General features: G+C 40.1%; 1 protein-coding gene across 2 annotated transcripts; it reads right to left on the bottom strand.

Annotated features, from left to right (window-relative positions):
• Positions 1–4,537: 4,537 nt before the first annotated feature.
• Positions 4,538–21,685, bottom strand: tbxa2r (thromboxane A2 receptor). Of its 2 annotated transcripts, none has more exons than XM_030050450.1 (3): positions 21,503–21,685; positions 10,898–11,805; positions 4,538–6,621 (listed from the first exon to the last, which is right to left on the bottom strand). In XM_030050450.1, exons 2-3 carry the CDS (start codon positions 11,696–11,698, stop codon positions 6,268–6,270), a joined length of 1,155 nt encoding a protein of 384 aa, XP_029906310.1. In that variant the 5' UTR covers positions 11,699–11,805; positions 21,503–21,685; the 3' UTR covers positions 4,538–6,267. The 2 variants fall into 2 exon arrangements, with proteins under 2 accessions (XP_029906310.1, XP_029906311.1); XM_030050451.1 differs by lacking the exon at positions 4,538–6,621 and adding an exon at positions 8,154–8,362.
• Between the last annotated feature and the right edge of the window lie 846 nt (positions 21,686–22,531).

A 22,531-nucleotide genomic window follows, 5' to 3' on the forward strand; every position in this document is an offset into this window, starting at 1 on the left:
TCATACTTACTGGATAAAAAATAATAGTGATAAAAAACTGTGCACAGAACAACTTTAGGAGACATTGGCTCAAGCTTCCAATTCTGTTACTCAGACTCGTTGACGTTTTTCACATACACTTCAGTCATTTCAGCAGCTATGGTCCTGATGGCAACCTCTGATCTGGAATACAATATAATATTTTACTGAGTATATTTGTCTGTTTTAGCAGTGTAGCTCATGGGTAGTGGAGCATTTTGCACCATTTAACATACTGACCGACAGAAAAACATGAAGGTGTAACATTGTAAAGCCATGGTCATAACGTAACCCTGTAGTACTGTAGAAGCACTATATTGTGGTTATGTGTAGTAAAAGAAAAAAAATTGAAAACACAGTGGGGAATCGGGAAAATACTTCCAGAACCTCTGCCCACTTTGCAGCTGTATTAGCTTGAAGTAGCTGGTAAAATGCACACCCTTTGCCCTTATTTTCTTTAATCTTGTTGTTTGCCTGAAAAATGAAGGTCTTCATGTTCACTGCTTGATTAATATTGTAACTGCATAGTATCTCACTAACATATTTGTAGTGTCACTCTTATTTCCTGAGGTATTTGAAGCCTTTTTATGTTATCTTGTTGTTTGGTTTCTTTTAAAGACAGAATGTAAATAGACATTGTTCACATTTGTGAGAAAAGTGACATACTGTTCCAGTTTTGAATATTGAATGTATAAACTTGGGATGTTTATCAGTGTCTCATACCTTGGTATCGCGGAATTTAGCTCTGATGTGTGCCATTCTCTATGACGGCGTATTAGGGCCATTGTAGGGGGAAGCCAAGAAAAAAAAAATTGGATATTCTGAGATCACAGTGGGAAATTTCTGAGAAAAAACCTTGAGTTTATACAGTCTCCATAATATTCCCCCCTACAATGATCCATTGTAATTTTCTCTGTGGAGAATCATGAAACTACAAGCTGAAGTTCAACAGTTTAATATTCCCTTGTTCTACAAAAAAGGACAACATTGAGATGAGGAGTGGAGCCTAACAATTTAGAATAAAGTATTAAATCATGTTCTGTTGAGATATCTGTGTTTGCATGTGTGACAAGGGATCAACTGCCAGTATTTCAGCACACAGTTTGATGTGAGTCTCTGGAGAGGGAGAAGATCATCCATCGGGGCTACAGTGTTCTAAGCGTTTGTGTGATTGTAAGCTTTTGATTTGACATGATGTATATTACAGCATCACTTGATGAAGACCTGAAAATGTAGGGCACATTATTTCACTATGTTTCATTTGTAAATAAAAAATGGCTGGAGTTTACAGCTTTCACATTCTTGCGTGCCTCACAAATGCATTAAAAATCCCACTCCAATAGATTTCTTATTCTCTGTCGGTCATTTATTTACATGGAAAACCACATGCTGCTTTTGTCAAACACATTCAACACAGACACTTCATGAGCAGAAGGTAATATGGATCCTTAACTTACAGTATTTGTTACTCAAGAATAACATGCTACACATAAGATGTTACACAGGTAATATGACAGTATAGGGATTTTTAAGAAGCAGCACTCACAAAATAGTACAGGAAGTCCAAGCAAATGATGTTTTGTAGGATCAGTGTTGGGTAGTAAATGAGTAACACATTACAACAATATTGTTACTTTTTCCCAGATGCAAGTAGTGTAATAAATGACTATTTCAATTTCAGCAATAATATGTCTTTGTTATCTACCTGCCCCCACTACCGTCCCAAACAACTTTCAATTCATTCTCATCATTATTTGTCGTCACCCTCTCAGCTGATGGCACGCTGGAGATTTAGCTGAACAGGTCTGTACAGCTGCTCTACAAGCAGAAATAATCTCATTGAACTTCAACAGACGGAGGCAAAGAAGCACACCTTTTTCGTTTGTTCCTTGTTAGCTCGTCTCTGCTGACCCTGCACGTTCATGAATACTGCGCTCTTTGCAATGCCATGAAATGATGAAACTGGACTCTTTTTTTGTTTGAGGACACTGTCACAATCAGCATTTATTTACTGGTGTGCTATTGTGTCATATGGAGTTAATTTTTTTTTGCTATTCAAACTTGGCTGTTGGCAATGAATAGTTTTGTAGCTGTCTGATGTTAGCTGACTTGCTTTGAAAAACTTTCTTTGGCTCTTCTCAGTGAGGTTTAACTCAACCAATGAGATTAATTCTTCTTACGGGCCAACTGGATCACAGAGGGTGCAACTCCAATCTGGAAGTTAACATGGTTTAGATGAGGAAGGCATGAGGCATAAAAGCCACAGGCACAGGCAAGGCAGCTGAGTTATCTTGTTTTTTTAAGATGACAGAGGTTGCAATTTCCAATTTGTGGAGCGTAACTAAAACACAACATCCACTGTCCTAATGAACCTCTGCTCCCAGAGAGTGCAGTAACTAAGTGGCAATATTACTTCCATGATGAATAATTTTAATTAATTTCTTAATTTCTTTCTTCATTTATTCATTAATCTATTCATTTTCTTGAATAACAAATGTAAAACTATCAGTGATGTCAGGTAGTAAGTCGATGATGATACTCTTTCACAGAGTGATTACTCTATAAGATGATAAATAACATTAAATAACATTTTAAGTACTGATTTTTTTCCCCCCTAAAGTGATAGAAAACATTTTTGGATTTTAAACACTTTTTAAACCTTTTATACAGAGAGTACATTACAAATAAATATTATTCTTATATGTTTTAGTCCTGATCTTTGACATTTTTTCAGTCCTGACTATCTAAACAGTGTAATTTCATGCTTCAAGCAAATATCCATGATTTGATTTGATGCAATGATCACATCATCATCAAAATCCACTTTTATTTTCCATGTTTTCAACTTTTCATCTACTCTCAACTTCTTTTTTTCTGACAAACGTGTATGTGACTTACATATGACAATCAATCAATATCACATATAACAAACAATCAATATGGCAAACATGAGTTAAAGGAGTGTTAAAGCAATATGCAGTGCTCCTACGTAGGTCTGGAAAGTCTTTCAATGGACTGAAAATTAACTGATCACCTCCAGGTCCTGAAAAGAACTGACCTAAAAGACTGTGATTAATATAGAGCCATAATGCGTCAGTACAGAGTACATGTTCCCACTGTTCCACTGTGCAATATGACCTAATTGACACTCATTTTGTTATTTCCTTATGTGCACACACCATGCTGAATGCAACCTTAAAGTCAATCCAAAACAAAACCAAAAACCAAAAACCAAAAAACAAAAAAAACCTGACAAATGGAAAAACTGTGGTCTTTTGAGGATGAACTATGTAGGAGGCCTGCCTCTGGATATTTTAGGCAATATTTCATTTTAGCAGAAACATTTTCACTTTGAAGCACTTCTGCAGCAACTCGAGAGCAGTCAGTTTTCAGAATTAGGACTCTGGGGATCCACTGTCACACTGTTGCCGCAAACATTCAAGGTTTTTCCAATTAGTTTTCAAGGTCGATCGTTTCAAAAAGGACCTCCTTCAAAGTATAACCCTGAACACAGAGTGAAAGACTGGAAGACTGCTCGCAAAACAGTACAGATCTCCTCCAGGTGGATCTCCTCTTCTGCAGTGCTGAGACTTGGGCGACAAACTATACTTTTTTGCCTACTGGGAAAATTGAAACTATGAAGGCACTGCCTGGGCATCTGCCCTTCTTTGGACTCAAATGCAGTATAAAACAGGTTTTTCAAAGGTTCTGAATCACTGCCGACATGAGAGCTCCTTGATCACATAGTCATACCAAAAATATTAGGCTGATAAGCCCTGTTGTATGAGAGATTAGCTGTGATTGTGATTGGCTGGGAGCGACAGCCATTGCCCAAAGGCTGACACCAAGAAGAGTCCCAAGTTCATTAAAAAATGAGAAGATACAGGGCAAGGTCTCTGCAGACACACACACCAACTCACACTTCTAGTGGCTCAGCAGTGATGACTGAAGGGGATAATGTATGAGTCTATACATTTTTTTAAAATTATTATTAGGAAAATCCTACTCATTCTGGCTTTAAGATTCAAAGCAGGAGTGGGGGAGAGAACAGCCTATTTTAGCAGCTGAGCTCTGAAAAGTGTTCTCCCTGTGAAGTATCACATTAAAAGAACTGTCCGAATGGCACTTTACAAAAAAGGACCTTTACCTGCCTGTGCAAGATGTATGATTTATCAACCACCACATCGTATATCAAAGTTAGAGTTTGTTATGACTGATATACAGCGATGCTGAACAGCTGCAGATCATCAGACCACACAAACACACACAGAGATACACAGCCTTGCTGGCTTTTGGATTGATAGCTGGGTGTTCTGGCACTGCATCAGTGATGCTGAGAACAGCAGTTTTTCATACTGCAAAGGCCTGATCAAATCCAGATGCTACTGGAAAGAACTGTCTGAAACTTCTTTTTCAGAGCATAACAATCCCAGTTCATATCTGGGTGATCAGGAACCACTATCGTCAATAACCAGATGTGTTTCAGATGCATGGGCTGTTTTGCGAATGTTTAGTGCAGTTGTCAGGAAACTATGGCTCGCGAGCCATTTCTGGCTCTTTGCCAGAAGTCTTCCAGGTCCCGACAGAAACCTGGTTTCCACAAGAGCATGGAACTAAAACAGTAAAATAACCACTAAAGTCTCTTTCCCACAAATACACGGCTTGACCTGCCCTGGCCTCTCTCTGTTTTTCTCCCAGTGTGCCTGCTCTATAGAGAATGTGAACCCACGTGACATGCACTGCAATGTGGGGTATACACACCATATTTGAAGGAAAGCGTGATAAATGCTGCTAGTCTTATTTATTTTTATTTTTGGAAGGTAACTTAAATTAATAAGCATTATGATTCTGCTTACTTTACAACTTAAGTGTCACTCTTAATCCTTTGTTTACAGTAAACTGTCTAGACGGTTTATACTAACTGTATACTAGTTTGTATATTGTATACAGTATATTTCTAATTATTGTATTGTGTGTGATGACTGAATAAAAATAGTACTGAAAGATTCAAGTGAACAACTGCGTAAAGATTGCACTCCAGAGAAACAAAGTTTACAGAGACAAGCTCACAGAGGAAGTGTGGGACCACTATATGAGAAAAGTGGACTCACCACAACAACAGCAATAAAAGAGCTCACTGATAGTCCCTCTGGGGTCCTATCCTGTGATCATGGTGCCTGTTCCCACAATGCTTTTGTGATGATGACTGGCTTACACTATCTATTGACTTTGCTTTTCGGCGGTGTGTTTTATAAACTGACAAAAAATGCACCTCTTGGATTTTTCACCGTTGATTCTGTTTTCATAGTAGCCCAATTTGGTGTGAAAACCAAGAGCCTGCAGTGGTCAAGTGAGCTGCATGTGGCGGCTTGACGTTTACAAGATATACAAACATGGTGCCAATGACACTCGACACTCTCCCCATAATCAGTAATAGTAAGGCATTTTGTTTAGACTGGGTATCATTAAGGTGTCAAATTTCAATACCCTGTGCCATCAATATCAGGTTTACAGGTGTTTTCACACCTGACTTGTTTAGTCCGACTGGATAAAACTGGTACCTTTACCACCTTGGTGCAGTTTATATGGGCAGGTGTGAAATGAGCAATCAAACCTGCCCAACAGAACCTGACCGAGAGCCTGCTGATATACTGCTAAAATGTGTTTGTACAATAAAGTGAGAGAGGAAAAGAAAACAACCGCCTTCCAACCCAGCATTGTTGATACATTTGGGTTGAACTGAATTCTTTGTTGTGTGAAACCACACCATACTAAATGAACAATGCACTGTTTGGAACCACAGCACACAAGCTACAGATGTGAAAAAACCCTATGACTGTGTGTGGAGCCATCTGTGTGTATGTGTGTGTGTCTCGTAACATAAGTGCCAGTTACATTGTGACAATGCCTGGGGAAGGAAGGTGCAGAGGGTGGCGCTGGTGGTGGTGCATGTTGTGGTTCTTCAGGAAAAAAATGTATCAGCTGAAAAAAAAAGGTTCCTGAAGCCTGGCCTCGTGGTTAGACAGAGTATTCTTTGATTCCTCAGCCACCATGTATCCTGCTGAAGTGTTCTTGGGCACTAAATTGCTGCTCAATAATAAACTGCTCTGAATAACAGCATCAGGGCTAAATGCCTGTACTGGCCATGTAAAACATCTATTGTCAGATACACTGTCCAACAGGATAAACTATTCAGTTCCTTCCAAATTAACACAAAACTCCAATGATGTCACTGAATCTGCCGTCTTGTCAAACTGAGCCACAACTTTGATACAAGACGTCAGGAGAAGGAGGCGACAGCTTCAGTGTAGATGGTGGTGTTACATTTGACTTCTCTGTCCCTCCCGGTTCGTCGTGGCCCAGGTTGCTCCCGAGTGAAGAGCGGGTGAACCTGCGGATTGTGCCACTGAAGGACGGGTACAAGGTCATGATGGAGCCACGGGACCAGTCAAAACGGGGGTAGATGCGCTTGAGAACGGCCCGGCGAAAGAGGATGTACACCCAGGGGTCCAGGATCTGGTTCCAGGTGACGAAGCGAAGCCACAGCAGCAGGAGCCGGATCTGGAGACGACTTCCAGACAGAACAGTCTGTGCAATAAACACCTGGTGGAGGAGACGTGGAAAGAGGGATGGAGACAGGGAAGGAGGAAGTGGGAGAGGGAGGAATAGGGGAGGTACAGGAGGGATGGATGGATGCTCGAGGGAGACAGAACAAGAACAGTAATGAGAGAAGAAGAAAAGAAGAAAGGCAAAAAGAAAATGACAAAGATTGAAAATTGTTTAGGATACAAGAAAACAACAACTACACACACACACACACACACACACACACACACACACACACACACACACACACACAGTTATTCCCTCTGCCTGAGTGCAGCCTCATTTCTGCCTTATTAGCATTAGCCCATCAAGGCACTTCAGGACAGGCAAATTTGCTCATTGTTGGCCATCTTTCAAATAAAAATAATACAAATTCTGACCCTTCTGAGGGTTTTGAACTGGTAGTTTAAATATAATTCTTACATTCTTACATACATATATACAGAAAATTCTTAAATTCTTAAATACACTGTGCAGTGCCCATACAGAATTGCTACGCATGCATAAACCAATTTGTCAAAAACTGCTGCATACAAGGCAGATGGTGAGATAAAACGCAAGCTGATGTTTTAGTTACTTTGCATTTCTCAGGGACGAAGCCCAAGAAGCAGAAATGACCTCGTTGAGTGAATTAAACCTGCAGGGCAGAGTCAAAGAAGGTGATGAGAGTGTTTACATGCAGATTAACATTAAAACTGTATTAAACCAATACGCCGGATTATTTCTGCATCCGGAGTAGGCGTGCCTCTGAGAAATGTGCATAGGACTAAAACTCCAGTCTGCAGATGCACCATACTTTCAATAAGGTTAGTCTGAGGGAATGAAAGTGGAAAAATGGGGCATACACTGCAAAAACGCAAAATCTTACCAAGATTATTTGTCTTATTTCAAGTCAAAAATGTCTTATTTCTAGTCAAAATATCTCATTACACTTAAAATAAGACATGATCACCTCAGAAGTAACTTGTTTTTAGACAATTTTCACTCGTTTCAAGTGAAAATTCACTTGAAACAAGTGAAAATTTGCTTGTTTCATTGGCAAAATTTGCCAGTAGAAAAAGTGAAAATTCACTTAAAATAAGTGAAAATTAGCTAGAAACAAGAAACAAATTTTGCCAATGAAACAAGCAAATTTTCACTTGTTTCAAGCAAATTTTCACTTGAAACAAGAGACAATTGTCTAAAAACAAGTTACTTCTGAGGTGATCATGTCTTATTTTAAGTGTAATGAGATATTTTGACTAGGAATAAGACATTTTTGACTTGAAATAAGACAAATAGTCTTCGTAAGATTTTGAGTTTTTGCAGTGTAAACATGAGGAAAGACTGAAACTGCACAAGTGAAAAGTTTATTGGCTGCATAGGAATGAACTGAAGCATATAAAGCAGAAACGACATCAAGATGGGACACTGGCCATCATGGAGGTCATCATGGGTAATGTGATTTGGAAGCTGGAAGACGCCAAGAGGCTTTCATGCGCTGATGAACCTATGAGGTTCCTTGACAGATGTTTAAGCAGTCCAAAAGCATGAGAGTGGGGTGAGCAGTGACTTTGGGGCCACTATGTTACTGTTATCTGGACTAGTATTTTTCTTCTACTCGCCTTAGTCGAGATTCTTGACACGTAATGTATATCCAAGGGTCTAATATCTGATTGCAGGTGGCCATCCGTATGTAGAACAAAGTATTCTCGGGTGTTGCAGGTTCACCAGTCACAGCGCTCTTCAGAATATATATCTGGGCAGGGCAGCACACACGGGGTTAGATAGGGCTGGCGAGACAATGATTGCTATCATCAGGTATCCTGATCGCCAGACTGGAAGACCATTCCCTTTCCACTCCATTACTCAGTTTGGAATTGGCCCCCATATTAGCTGCTCTCTGTAGGTGGAGGGATTTGAATTCCACTAACCGATCACTAGCGACCTGGTTCATCTGCTGTGATGTAGCCACTGCTACTGCTTTACAGTTTTACAGCACTGTTTCCAATCAGCCTAACAACTTTAGCCAGCTACCAAAATGTCAATCAATGCTGACACTTTGTGCTGTTTTTGTACCAAGTCAATTTGTTGGCCAAAGGGCTCATTACAAATACAAGAGCTCTATACCGCCAAAAAGCCAACGAAAAATCTTTGGATGAATGATTCAGTGGGGTTCCTTTCCAGTGGGGCTATTTGATAAATTAAATCAAACTTTTGCCAAATCCCATTGTCAGAATGATAACATCCTGCATTTTTAGAAATGCATTCAGCCCCCAGCGTCGCCCTCTGCGTTGAATGTTTTCAGTTTTAACTGATTTAAAACATTGAGACTGTGGCATCTCAACTGGGATCCAGCTCATGCCAGGAGAAATGAAGCATGGTAAGGGGAAGTGGATAAAAGGGGCTTGGGACCAACTTCATGACGGCTCATTTTACTTTGTACATTTGAAGAGGAGGCTGATAACAAACACTGAAACTGAGAAAGAGAAAAACTTGAACTGACAAAATTCAAAGTGTTCTACGGTGCCATGAGTGAATGTATTTTTAGTATTGGTGGAGCCCACTAATCTCTAATCTCTAGCTCTAACTTTGGCAGTGTTACTGTCATACAGTTCCTACTGAGCAACACAACTGTCACAATTTCCCATCAATGATCTTTGTTGTACATCATACGTGATGTTCAGTGGACAGTTCTCTCCAAAGTGCAGTCCTTTGAAGATAGTAAGCTAGACAGTTGGAGGAAACTGAAAACCTAGCATGGGGTGCAAAGCGGATATTCCTGTCTGCAGCCGGACATGGCCATTTCTCCCATTGGCCTTATCACCACAGAACACGCACACATACACAGAAACGCACACACAGTCACAGATACACACACATTGACACACTGCCAGCGGTGCTTCCTGGACACTGGTGGCGCATAGCAGCACAAAAAAAGCTGCTTTCTGCTAATTATTCTTCAGCTTTTTATCAGTTGGCTTCGGGGCTCTTTTGAAGTAAGGAAGTGATTAAAGCATGCTTTTGTATCGCAATTAGAACTTCCAAGAGTATTTTACCAATATTTTTTGAGCAGAGATTGCATAGAGATAATTTAATGCAAAAATAATAGAATATGTTTGTTTGTCTGATGGCTTTAGATTCTTAAAGACGACATCAACAGATGCGAAGCAGTGGAAACACTGAAAATAATTCAAGTATTTTAAAAAATAACAATTCTGAAAACTACAAGCTATTTACAAGGCAAGGTACTGACCTAGACAAGGTTGTTGTTAATGTAAACATGGACCTTAAATCACAAATACAGAGTGTGATTCATGCAGTTGCTGGTGGGAAACTGTTGGTGCAACACAAGCTGGACTCACAAACAATGGTTAAAACTCTTCATCACTTTCATCCTGACAGCAGCTGAATACACTTTTACTGACATCACTTTGCTTGATTTTTGAGTAACTAAGGCTGGCTGTACTCAAGGCAATTTTCCACAATGCATTTCACGGCAGATTGAAAATCAAACACTTACTGTGGCCATACAGCACATTCTAAATAATGATACAAACCCAGTTCATTATTTTTGTTTGATTGCTATCCTACAGAACTCCTCTACAACTACACATAGAATTAAAGCTACATTCCAGTTGCACTACATAAAGCCAGCATTAGTCTTTCAGACTTGCCTAAATTCAACACGTTATCTCCTACTGCCACATGCAACGCTGCCAAAGTGCAAAGTTACCTTGTGCAGCTTACAAATAGAACCCACAAACTCAGTTTTACAAACTTGAGTATAACTGCTATACAGCTTAAAAGGCAGACTATTCAGTTTCAAATGGGAGGGCACACCACTTCGTTAACTAATGTTAAGGATGAGGCGGAGGACGGATAAACCCCCTTAGGCCCATGAGACTAATATGAGACTAACAGAATAGAATTAAAGAAACACTTTTAAAATGTCTCCAATCTAATGTTTTGATATCAAATGCATGCAAAAACATAAATAACGGAGTGAAATTCTTCTTATATTTTATGTTATGATGGGGTGAAAGAGTTGTCCTGAACTCCAAAGGTATTTCTAAGTGCTATTCTTTTGAGAATTGAGTCGCAATCATCATTATTTACTAAATCCTTACAACTTTCAAGGAATTCGTTGCAGATTGCAAATGAAACTTTGTCACCAAACAAATTCGGGACATCCCAATGAAGCAAATTCAATTCCTTATTTTCACTGGATGGCTGTCCTTCAGAACTCCAACATGACTTAGTTGCATACACATATGTCAAAAAGGCGACTCACCAGAAAGGGGCACCAGCAGATGGAGGCAATGACCATGATCAGGATGAGCTGCACCATCATCTCCACCTCGTAGTCCCGGCGACGCTGCATTCTGTCCTGTCCGCAGCACACCTTGATCAGTGTCACCACGCTCACCGTGTTCAGCACAAAAGACACGGTGATTGACAGCAACCCCACCAGTGAGAAGAGAAGGGAGAAGACCATGTCAGTGCCCAGAGAACTGATGTTGAAAAAACACCAGGAACCGGGCATCTGGATGTGGTAGCTGCCTAAACCCCCCAGGGGTAGCAGAGACACACAGCCGGCGAATGTCCACACCATCAGCACCATGGACACCGCCCGTCTCTTGGGCATACTGGCTGAGCGTGCAAAGGGCCGGTTGATGCCCACGAAGCGCTCCACAGCCATGGAAGCACCGAGCAGCAGAGGGCACAGGCCGTAGAAGACCATGGACATGCCCATGAAGTTACAGAAGTGGCAATGTGCGTCTAGGTCGCGCCAGTTGAAGTGGGTGATGTGGAAAGAGACCACAATGGAACCTGTGACCAGAAGGCCCATGAAATCAGTGACAACCAGGCCACACAGGAAGATGAGGAATGAGGAACGAGAGAGGCTGTGTGCCCGCTGGAATGACTTGAGGAGCACCACAAAGGCGATGAGGTTGGAGGTGAGGCCCAGACCGCTGAAGATGGATGAAAAGTAGGCTGAGGCAATGGTGAGGTTGTAATTGAATGGGGGACTGTTGATCGAGTAGCACAGCGGGACAGTCCGGTTGGTGTGTGGGGAAGTGGAGACATTCATGGTGGTTGGATTGGCGTGGGTTATTTGATTTCAGGTTACTCAGTGCTGGCAAGACTAGACCGTGAAGAATTTCGTTCTTGTCCCCGTTCCTTTATGTCCTCTTCACCCTCAAAAACAAAAATAGAACAGTTCACTCTCAACACTTTGTTGTCCCTTATGGAAAACTTTCCTTGGCCAAACCACACTTAAAGGTACAATCAGTAATGTGTATGCTGACTAGTGCACAAAATGACAATATCAACAGGGGTTCTCAAGTGGCGTTGATCAATGGATTTGTCACTCCACTGTTATCTCAGAGTCTGGTGAGAAATTCAGTTGGATGTGTGCCAGTTCCTTGTGAGTAGCTAAGTGGCTAAAAATATTAGATAGCTTAGAAACTCAAATACTTGCAGAGCCTGGACTGGTGTCTGGGTTGACCAATGGGGAATATTTTACCTCTTAAGTTTACATTTCAGAATGATGAGGACTGTACTAAATTAGCTGGCGACTGGCTACCGGCCCGTTACTGATGTGAAACATGCTTTTGTATGTTCTACAAGCCACTGTAGCTGAAAGGGACGGGATGGAGAGAGGTGCTGGAGCAGAGCTGGGGGCTTGGAGACTTGTGGCAGAAACAATATGGTTGACTGATATTGTTGTAGTTCCATTACTAAAGAGTCCATACTGCTGGTGGTTCCTTTAAAATACACAACACATATAGAAATATGCGAATCATTGTGAGATGAGCAAATGGAAGGAGCGGTACACTCAGTTTCCAGGGAATAGGGTGCACGAGATAGTCCATCTGTTAGGATTTTTTTTTTTTTTTTTTGGAACTTGTATTTTATGAGAATTTCAATAAAAGCAAGTAAACATCAGTCTCTTATTTAATAAACTAAACTAATAAACCGATTTTAATAAAGCAAACATTACATGGAGTATTTGTTTGTTTGTTTGTTTGTTTTGTTTGGCATAAGTGGACTCAATAGGAATTTAACCCCTAGCTTCTGTGGTGTTAAGCTCAGATACAGCAAGTATAAAACTCATGATTTAATATGATCAGTATGTTAACATTCACATGCGCTCACTCAGATAGATGTAGCCAGTGACAGCAAACAAAAAGAGCTGGAGAGAGAGACACAGACAGGCATAGGGACAGGCAGAGAGAGAGGGACAGAGAGAAACAGAGCTGGTATATCTTGGCAGGAAATGCAGTTACGTCACCACCACACACAGACAGTAACAGGAAAACAAGGCAAAGCATGAGCCAAAGATGTTTTCCCTGGGGATCAGTCTCATTACAGAGCCTGTAATTGCAAACATCTGTGGAAGTGGAAAAGCTATATATGTGTAAATATTTGCATGCAAATGCTGTGAAACTGAATGTCGGAAAGGAATGCATTTTCTTGGACCAAGGTGTCTGTTTGAGGGCTTATCTTATGGGTATTTGTGTAACCATAATAGAACCTAGGGAATAAACAGGAAATCATCAAATTCCATGATGTTATCTCTGAACAAAGGCTCTTATGAGTAGGCTGATACACTCAAATGAACCAGATCAGTTAGTGCAAAGTTGCACTAACTGATCTGAACAAAATGTACGGTTAGAGATGAGGGACTATATGTGTGCATGTGTTTGCATGTGTATATGTATATACATATATGATGGTCCCTATTGGGAACTGAGACATTGCAGAAGCATATATAAATACAATACAGAAATAAAAGTAGAATATAAACAAGAACAGATCACATGAGGTATTAAATAGAATTAAACCCATCTCACCAAGACAAATTTCTGTACATTTCTGTACAACTAAGTGATTCTGATTGAATTGCGCTGACAGTGACATAATCACAGTTCAGCTGCTTTTTTTTTTTAAATCCTATTTTTCTGAATATAGTTGTATGTAAAACTAAAGCTGCACTAGGCAAACTTGCATGTTGGTGTTGCAAAAGGCAGCAAGAGTGACTTTTTGAAAACCATCTGAAATTCAACACCCATAAATTGTGTAGGGCAGGGGCGGATCTAGACAAATATTCATGAGGTGGCAAGAGGGTGGCATGGAGACTTTAAGGGGTGGCAGAAATATATATCCTGATTTAATACCAAACGATCACATATATCAATATTTGCTTGGAAAACCCCCAAATGAGGATGTTGTGGTACATGAGTAAAGCATTGAATAGAAAACCAAAAGGTGGCATTAGAAATATATATTTTTATTAATTTAATTTTTTTTATTTATTTCCAAATCTTTAGACATTTTTTCCCTGCTGCAGGGACGGTTAGCGGCAGCTCGGGTGAAATCGGTCTGTTAACCAACCCTGTGTCCACTCGCAGCTCCTGGCACTACACTGTGGGAAGGCTGTTTGCTTATTTCTTATTTTATGTTGATGAAAACTTCTATCTTACTGCTGGTGTGCTCCCGCGGGAGAAAATTTTGATAAACAGCGCCTTAAATAGTGGCTTCAGGGGAATTTTAAGAGATTTATAATGGCAAAATTAAGACTTAAAATATAATGCATTCAAGTTACTGTATAATCAATTGCGGGTGTATGCCTAATTAGGGTCAATATGCCTAGCAGGTGGCTCACTGGAATTGAAAACACTCATGTAGTTCTATCAAAGTCCTTTTAGGCCTTTTAGCCTGTTCACTAGGCAGCCATATTGGTAACGCCTTTTGGGCATCTAGTTCAGATCAGTAAGTGCAGGTGCCTATCAACATGAATGGAGAATGAGCCCAAACTGCACATAGGACGGTCATGGCGACAAACAAAGTATACCACACAAATCCTTGTTTAAATCTGAATCTGAATTGATTGATATATATATCTCCCCATAAAATTAGAGCAAGGCTTAAAAATGCCTTATTTTTCACATTAACCTACTCACTGACAGAGCACATCCTGGCCTGTTTCAATTCCTTCGCAATGTGCCCTATGATTTCTTGTGAGACACTACTTATCATTTCATTTTGGGAAGAATGAGAGAGATATTCTAACTGGAATGCAGTGTGAATAAATAAGTGCATAAATAACAAGAAGGGTACTCAAGGGGAACTCAATAAGTGTATTTACAAAGTGCATTACAAGAGACCTGTCATCAAAAGCAACAAGCATCAATATATCATTTCATTTGTCAATATAATACAATGCAATACAATAATCTCTGATTTGACATTCATTCCGGTTCATTTCAAATCATTATAAGCACCCAACATGGTCCCTTTGAAATATATGGAGACAGCTAGGCTAGCGGTTACAAACATAACAAACACTCACCAGTTCGCTTTTCAGTTCAGTTTTACATGACAACGTCAGGCACACTCACGACGGAACACAGCGGTAAGCGGCTCCTTAAAGTTAGGGCTTGTCACAGTGAGTATAAAGCGATATATCAACAAAGAAACTGTTAATAACTCCAATCGCGGCTCGGCAGCCGCGAAGCTACTTCCTGAAACCAGGCAACAGGCTATCGTTTGCACCTGGGTTACAATACAAATTCACAAAAAGAGCACAGAAATGAAAATTACAGAAACATTAAATGCCATTGTGCATTTCATCTAGTCAACGACAGGCAGAATAATGTGTTTCTTATAGTAGTTTGGGCTCATTGTCCATTCATGTTGATAAGTGATGAAAAAACTCAAAGTCCGATCAGTTTGAAAATTGACACGCCGCTTCTTCTCCACAAGAAGCACATTGTTCGTATAGGATAATAAACTAATGATAAAAATAAAAAATAAAGCTAAAAAAAAAAAAGATCCAGGGCTTTTGAGGAAAGATCTGGGGCTTAAGCCCCAAAAGTCTTTGGATGATGCAGACAAGCATGGAAAAAGAAAGAAGGCACTTTGTCCTAGCCTTTAACTGAAAAAAAAAAAAAAATAATAATAATAATAATAACAGGAAGCAGCAAATGTACAGGAAATCATGGCCCATTGAATAATTTAGCTCTTGACACAGGCCAAATGACTAAGAAAGGCTGTACATGAGCAACAGAAACAAAAAACAACCCTTGCTCAACTAATGACCATAATTAGTTTATGTCCTGTTTTCCGCTTTCCCAGATTTTCCGCTGGCCCTGTTGTAGCGCTACCAGGAATGTCATAGTGTCACCAAAATTGCCAGGTTTCATCCTCTAGCCAACATTAATGTTGTCACAAAATTAATTAATTAAAGGAAAACAAAACAAGAGATATTAGTGTGCAATATTAACAATGTGGTTTGTTAGCTGCGCTGTGGGAAAGGGCATAGGGTCACAAAATATGACAGCTTGTATTCTCTGGGCAACATGAATGTTTTCACCAAATTTCACCGCAATCCACAAAATAGATTTTGAGATATGTTGCCCAGCAGACTGAAGGACATGTTGACAGACAAGTCCCTGCTTGCGAAGCACAAACACAAGTTGCTGTCAAATTAACAGACCCATTTGAATGTTTTTCAAAAGTGACAAACAACAACTTGAGTGACTTTTTCAAACAATGGAGAAAAAGACAGTATTAATGTGTTCAATTGCACAGCAGAGCCTTTGGTGAGAAAACAGGGCTTCTCCAGGTCCTAAAAAAAATTATTTTAGTTAAAATTCATAAGCTTGAAAGCCTAAACACTTGGTCAAGAAATAGGTGCAGTCATCATGTATGTAATGAATCCCACAAAGCCTCTGCATTTCATGGAATGTATTCAAGAATAGATGTAATAAGACAATGGTAACTGGACAAGGTTCGTCTTCAAGATTATACAAAAAGTGCGGTTGCCTCTGATTTATCATGACTAGGTATACCATGATGTGGACGACTAGGACACATTTGAGAAAAGTTTGATGTCACTGGTGCTCTGGGTGCAGTTGCATCAGGTCAAGAGAAAGCTGGGCAAAACTTGGAAGTTTACCTTGAAAATGCAGCAGACAGAATCCACTGCTGCCTTAATTTTTCATGGCTGAAGGATGATAGAATAGCCCCTTTCCACAGCAAGCCATTTAGACATGCGATAGCAGGCTAAACATGAGGCAGCAGGCTAAACTAATGACATTAATTAAAGTTCGGTTCTATTTAGGTCCAACAGACCCTGGTTCCTGCTATTTTTCATGCTGGCTCACTGAGAGACTCTTCGGTAGCACCTGTGTTTACCCTGCTATTTCATGTCAAAATGGCGGCCGTGTCAGAACCACCTGGGATTGAATCACCAGTGTTGCGGTTAAATATCATTTGACATGTCCATGTAATGTAAATCATGTAAGTCTTAGATTCAGTTTACAGGTCTTAATAATGTTGTGGTTTGTTGATGTGCTGTTTCATTCATTCATTCATCTTCTAAACCGCTTATCCTCACTAGGTTCGCGGGGGGTTGCTGGAGCCAATCCCAGCGCTCATAGGGCGAAGGCAGTGAAACACCCTGGACAGGTCGCCAGTCCATCACAGATGTGCTGTTTTGTTTTCTTTATTTTTACATTCAATTCAGTGGAGAAACTGGTCTTTTCTTCTATTCAAACTAGTACTATAAAGATGTCTAAGATTTGGGACTTTTAGTGAGATTAATATAGCAAATGCTAATATGCAAATTAGCATTTGGGCACTGGAGAAGACCCATTTTAAGCCAGGACAAAAACTATTGTTGAATGCTTTCATACCTACAAGATTCAAAGTTGCTTTCAATTGATTCAACGTCGAGTATAATTTCATGCCAAAAGCAATTTGGTCTGAGCAGATGTCCCCAGTTTCAAGCAGCAAATTTCTCATTTTGGAAGTAAACTCATTACTCAGGAAAACAAGGAAGATGGGGGAAGAGAGAGAGGAATTGGGAGGAGGCAAGAGAAACCTTTGCATCTTGCACTCAGAGCTGCCCGCACCATTATCAGCCCATGTTGCTTCCTTCCCTCAGAGAATACTGGCACTGTACTGGCACCAACTCTCACGTGGCCGCAACGACCTTGTGAGTGCATTACTGTCTACAAGCAACCAAAATCAATATAATCTAGAGTGCTTCACTCATGAGGCCATATGGTTTCAAAGTCACCGGAAGACAATTAGGAAGGGTGGAGGAAGAGCACAACATGCAGGATAGGATGTATGTAAAGTGAAATGACATATAGCCCAGACCTGCCTGAGGCCACTTTGGAGGTGGTTCCCAGCAAAACTTTACCATTACATAACGGCCAGGATGTTAGTGCAATCACATCTAACATCAAATATTCAGTCAAAGGGGATTCCATGTGACCTAATCTTTTCAAAACAGGGACTGTGGTCTGAAACTAGGGCTGGGCGATATGGCAAAAAATATTATCACGATAATTTTCCCCATATTGATCGATATCGATATTTATCACGATATATAATTCAATAATGATGCCAGTTTGAAAAGTATCCTGATAATGTCTGTCACCTGAAGAAACCAAAAGATGTACTAGTTGAACTTAGGATATAGTTTATTAACATAAAATTATATAGTATTGTGTAAAGAACAACACTGTAAACATGCAAACAAAAAACCCAAAACAAAAAAGTAAACAAACAGGTCACAAATAAGGCCCTGAGACATTTAAATACTCAACTGTAAAATAAAATAAAAGTGAATAAAAATAATTTTGTACAGCGGACTGGTTTTAAATCTCAAAATGTTGGAGGTAGAAATCTCGGTGCCCCACTAACACTGAGTGCTAGGGCGTTGAGCAACACTTGTTGGACTTACTGCTTGTTTTGCCCGGATTCTCATGCTCTCGGTGTAGTCGCTGGGATGCCACTTTTTCAAGTGATGAAAAAGGTTTGTCGTGTTCCCAGTCCTGGTTGGCAACAGCCGACGACTTATTTTGCAGGCCGGCTTTGTCTGTGCGTCGTCACTTTTCAAGTAGCCAAACCACTTCCAAATTATTGACGTTGTGTGTCCTTTTTTATCCACAATTTCTTCCGTTTTTGATGATAACACGTGTTCTCCTTCATCACCGCTTTGCTGCTCACTTTCACTCATTTTCCCCTCTTTTCGTTCCGTCCACAGCATGCTCTTTTGCCCTCCTCACCTCGACACACTCACCTCCGCACCAATTAACCTTGCAGTGAAAAATGGCCGTGCACTGTGACAGGCGTCTGTCACCCTTCTGCTGTATGACACAGCATATCGAGTAAAAATGACCATAGTTTATCATTGTTATCGACTCACTTTTTATCGCGATGACGTTTTGTCATCGTTTTATCGCCCAGCCCTATCTGAAACTATTTTGGGGATCCTTGACATGAAAAAGTTTTAGGGATGCCTGACATATTCCTCCTGTGCCAGATCGTGCCAAGCAATTGCTTGATACACATAAGTGCATCAAGCAATTTTGTAAAAATCTAGGAAAAATATGCTGCCATGGTATATGGAGCCATTGGCTCCCTTTCCCCCCCATCAATATAATATTCACATGGTCTTAAATGTTAAATATAGCCTATGCATATGTTGTAGAGGATCCAACAATATGTTAAGAAAACACATATGCATTCAAACACATTCTTGCACTCTCTCTCCCTCTCCCCCTCTTGTGGACGCACACACCCTTCAACTAACACTCTCACACACATTCACACACAGCAACAGCAGTATACACAGAGAAAACTGCCTGTTGCTGTTTGTAACTTTATGTCAAAATGTTGGACTTGTTTCAGAGTTGAAAACCTTTGCTCCATTGTTGGGATGAAGTATATTATTTCTCAAAAATGGTGTTACTTTACTTCATTTGATATTGAATTCATTACTACTATTAATTACTTATTAATATTTAATTTGCCACTGTCTGCGGGTAAATTTTGCCAAAAGACCAATACTTTTTGACGGCTCATACCTCTAAAGCTGGATTAGTTAGAAACAATATTTTAATTTCTGTGGCTGGTCAGCAAGCTGAAGTATATGAAGTGTTGTTTGTAATCAATTCATATTTGCTTTGCTGTAAGATAACGAATTACAAAAAGTGGCTCTATTTACCCCAATCTTCCCTACTGTATGTGTGGCCATGTTGTCCATGAACTGCCATGCACATGCTATTAAACTCTGTTAGTCAAATGTATTAACCAAGCGCTTTAGACAAATAGGTTTGTCACACATTGCTTTACATGTACAAACAGGACATAAACAAACCAGAGGATAGGAAAAACTGGAAGACCAACAAGTGGAACACAAACTCCAAAGAATGAGGCCTGGATCTGCCTGTATATGTGTGTGTGCATGTGGTGTGTGTGTGTGTGTGTGTGTGTGTGTGAGCAAGATGGAGTGAGTGAGAGAGAGAGAGAGAGAGAGAGAGAGAGAGAGAGAGAGAGAGAGAGAGAGAGAGAGAGAGAAATCTGCACCAGTGTCACCAAGCCAAATTCCGTTGCATGTATTCCACATGTATTCTGTTTTCCAGCTGAAGTGCTTGTTATTCTGTACAGACTCTAGTACTGGTAACCACAGTAATAAGTACTAATGACTTGAAATTAATACATTTTTCATGCATCCTATTTTTTTTTTTTTTTTTTATTATAATTAAACTAAAATTAAGATTTTTAGTTCAAACTATGAAGCACAGATGTCCTAACCCTACTGTGGCTCCAGGAAATTTTTAACAATCATTTTGTGCAAGAAAAGAGCCACAATATCAGTCTATCAAACAATGAGGAAATACATAAATATAAATACATACATATCTTTTATGTAATGATAATTCAAAATGATTTGAATGTCACCATGTTAAACACATCTGTGGACACTGCGACTCAAACTTACACCTTCAATTACCGCGGTCACCTCAGTGGGAACCAAACCACTAACTGTGGCTGTGATAGTGCCTTTCACTGGCCACAAAGAAAGAAAAAAAGAAAGAAAAAAAAAAAGACCATGACCATGTGGCACTACTTGGAATCAGCTTTTATGAACACTTTGGGTGAATATTAAGGGAAAGGACCTCTCTCTCTCTCTCTCTCTCTCTCTCTCTCTCTCTCTCTCTCTCTCTCTCTCTCTCTGTGTGTGTGTGTGTACACAGTATTTCCACGAGTCCAGTAAATGTGTGATAACTGGTGTTATTAATTCGCCTTTTTCAATAATTTAATGCCTTTTCCTGTTATTTCTGACCACATTTGGCCAGCACACAAGAGAGGTTGTGTGTTCTACAAGTGCGGCCGCAGACAGCTCTCATGCTGTGTAAGAACAGGTGCACTGACTGACACTTATCTAATGAAAGCACAAGGCTGTATGCTGAGAAATGTCCTGAGTGAATAACAGCTGTATTCTTTTAAAGCTGATCAAATGAAGAGTAAAATGAGAAGTCCTCCAAAAAGTATTCTCTGAACTGAAAATGTTTCTTAAAAAAACAAAAACCAAACAAAAACACATATAATGGCACTTAAAGGCTAGAAAAGAAACTCAGCTGACCGAAGAATGCAACTTTCACATGGCTAATGAACAAAAACCCTCTAATAATCCTGTGGTCAAAAGAAGGCTCCTTTACTTTACAAATGACACAATACGAGTAGTACACCAACACTATAGCGACACCACAGGAAATAGAAAGACCACCACATTTGACATGGTTATGAAAAAAAAAAAAACAAAAAAAAAAACCATTATTGAGTACCACAGACGCGAGTAAGCCCTAAAGTAGGATTATAGGAATATTATAGGGATTTTTCGCTTGCGTGGTTTCTCCTGTGATAAACCTGTAACGACTTCATCATGAAACTCGACGTCTGCGTGCCTAAATCAGATAGTCTTTTATAAATCCGCCAGGTTGACATTAATATTAAGTTACCGTAGCACCTGGAAGTGAATTTTATTAAAGTTATTAAAGTGTGGAGTTATTAATAACTGGCTTATGCCTACCATCACATGCAGCGCTTTCAAAGCCGGTTCCACAAGTTGACTGTCTCAGGTCTCAAGTATGCGCTCTGCTTCTCTCCTCTTGAAAAAAGAAAAAAGAAAAAAGAGATGAATAAAAAATGATAATTTACAAAAATACCACTAATCACAGTAACGGGTTGGGGACATTCATGTCTGTGCAGCTCCAGTCTGAGAAGCCTGGGTATAAGTAAGGCTCTGACAGCAGCCCACGGTGCGGGTCGCCTCCCTGGCCGCAGCCCATCACTCCCCCTGGGGCCGGGTTTCCTCTCTCCCTCCCTCTCTGCCTCGTAGGAAAAGGCCACGGGAGACAAACAACAGCATTCTGGGAAGGAATCAGTCAATGAGACCATAACAGGCACACTACAAAGCCAATCAAGTCTCACAGGGAGGAACTAAGCGCTTCTCATCGGGAACAATGGGAGCAGCTGGAGTTCAGTTCAGTCTTCAGATCTTAGTTTTGAAGTGAAGGATTCCAATGCAATAAGATGATTAACAATGCATTACCCAGAAACATGAGGCACAGTTTATTTATGTTGTCTTCATTTGTTTTACAAGTGCAAGGAGTCAGCTTCCATGGAAAACAGCTCAGTGTGGGCTTTGGCTTTTTCATTTTATAGCATCTTCTTTTGTGGTTATGACATACCAACATGTCAACCTCACTTGCTAAAACAAGAAACCTCTCGTTATAACTGCATACCCAATTATGTTAATAACATAAGATTCTTATTATAATGAGATTGCTTTTACTGTTCGGTAGCGGGCTCCCCTTGACTCATGAGTCATATTTGCCTTTCAGAAGGACACAGGCATCATCATGGCCCAAAACAACCCTTCTGTAAAAATCAGCCCGTGGCGCTTTCATACATACATTATAGCATTAAAGAAGTAAAATCTTGAGAAGGTAAGATTAGGACTAATTCTGACAAACCACAATTATACACAGATGATCTGATCCAAACTAAAAGCACTGAGGAAAAAAGGGGTCAGGTCTTCCGGGCTGCTCCTGGTGGT

This window comes from Myripristis murdjan, chromosome 4 (genome assembly GCF_902150065.1).
Source record: "Myripristis murdjan chromosome 4, fMyrMur1.1, whole genome shotgun sequence".
In the NCBI taxonomy this organism is placed as follows: Eukaryota; Metazoa; Chordata; class Actinopteri; order Holocentriformes; family Holocentridae; genus Myripristis; species Myripristis murdjan.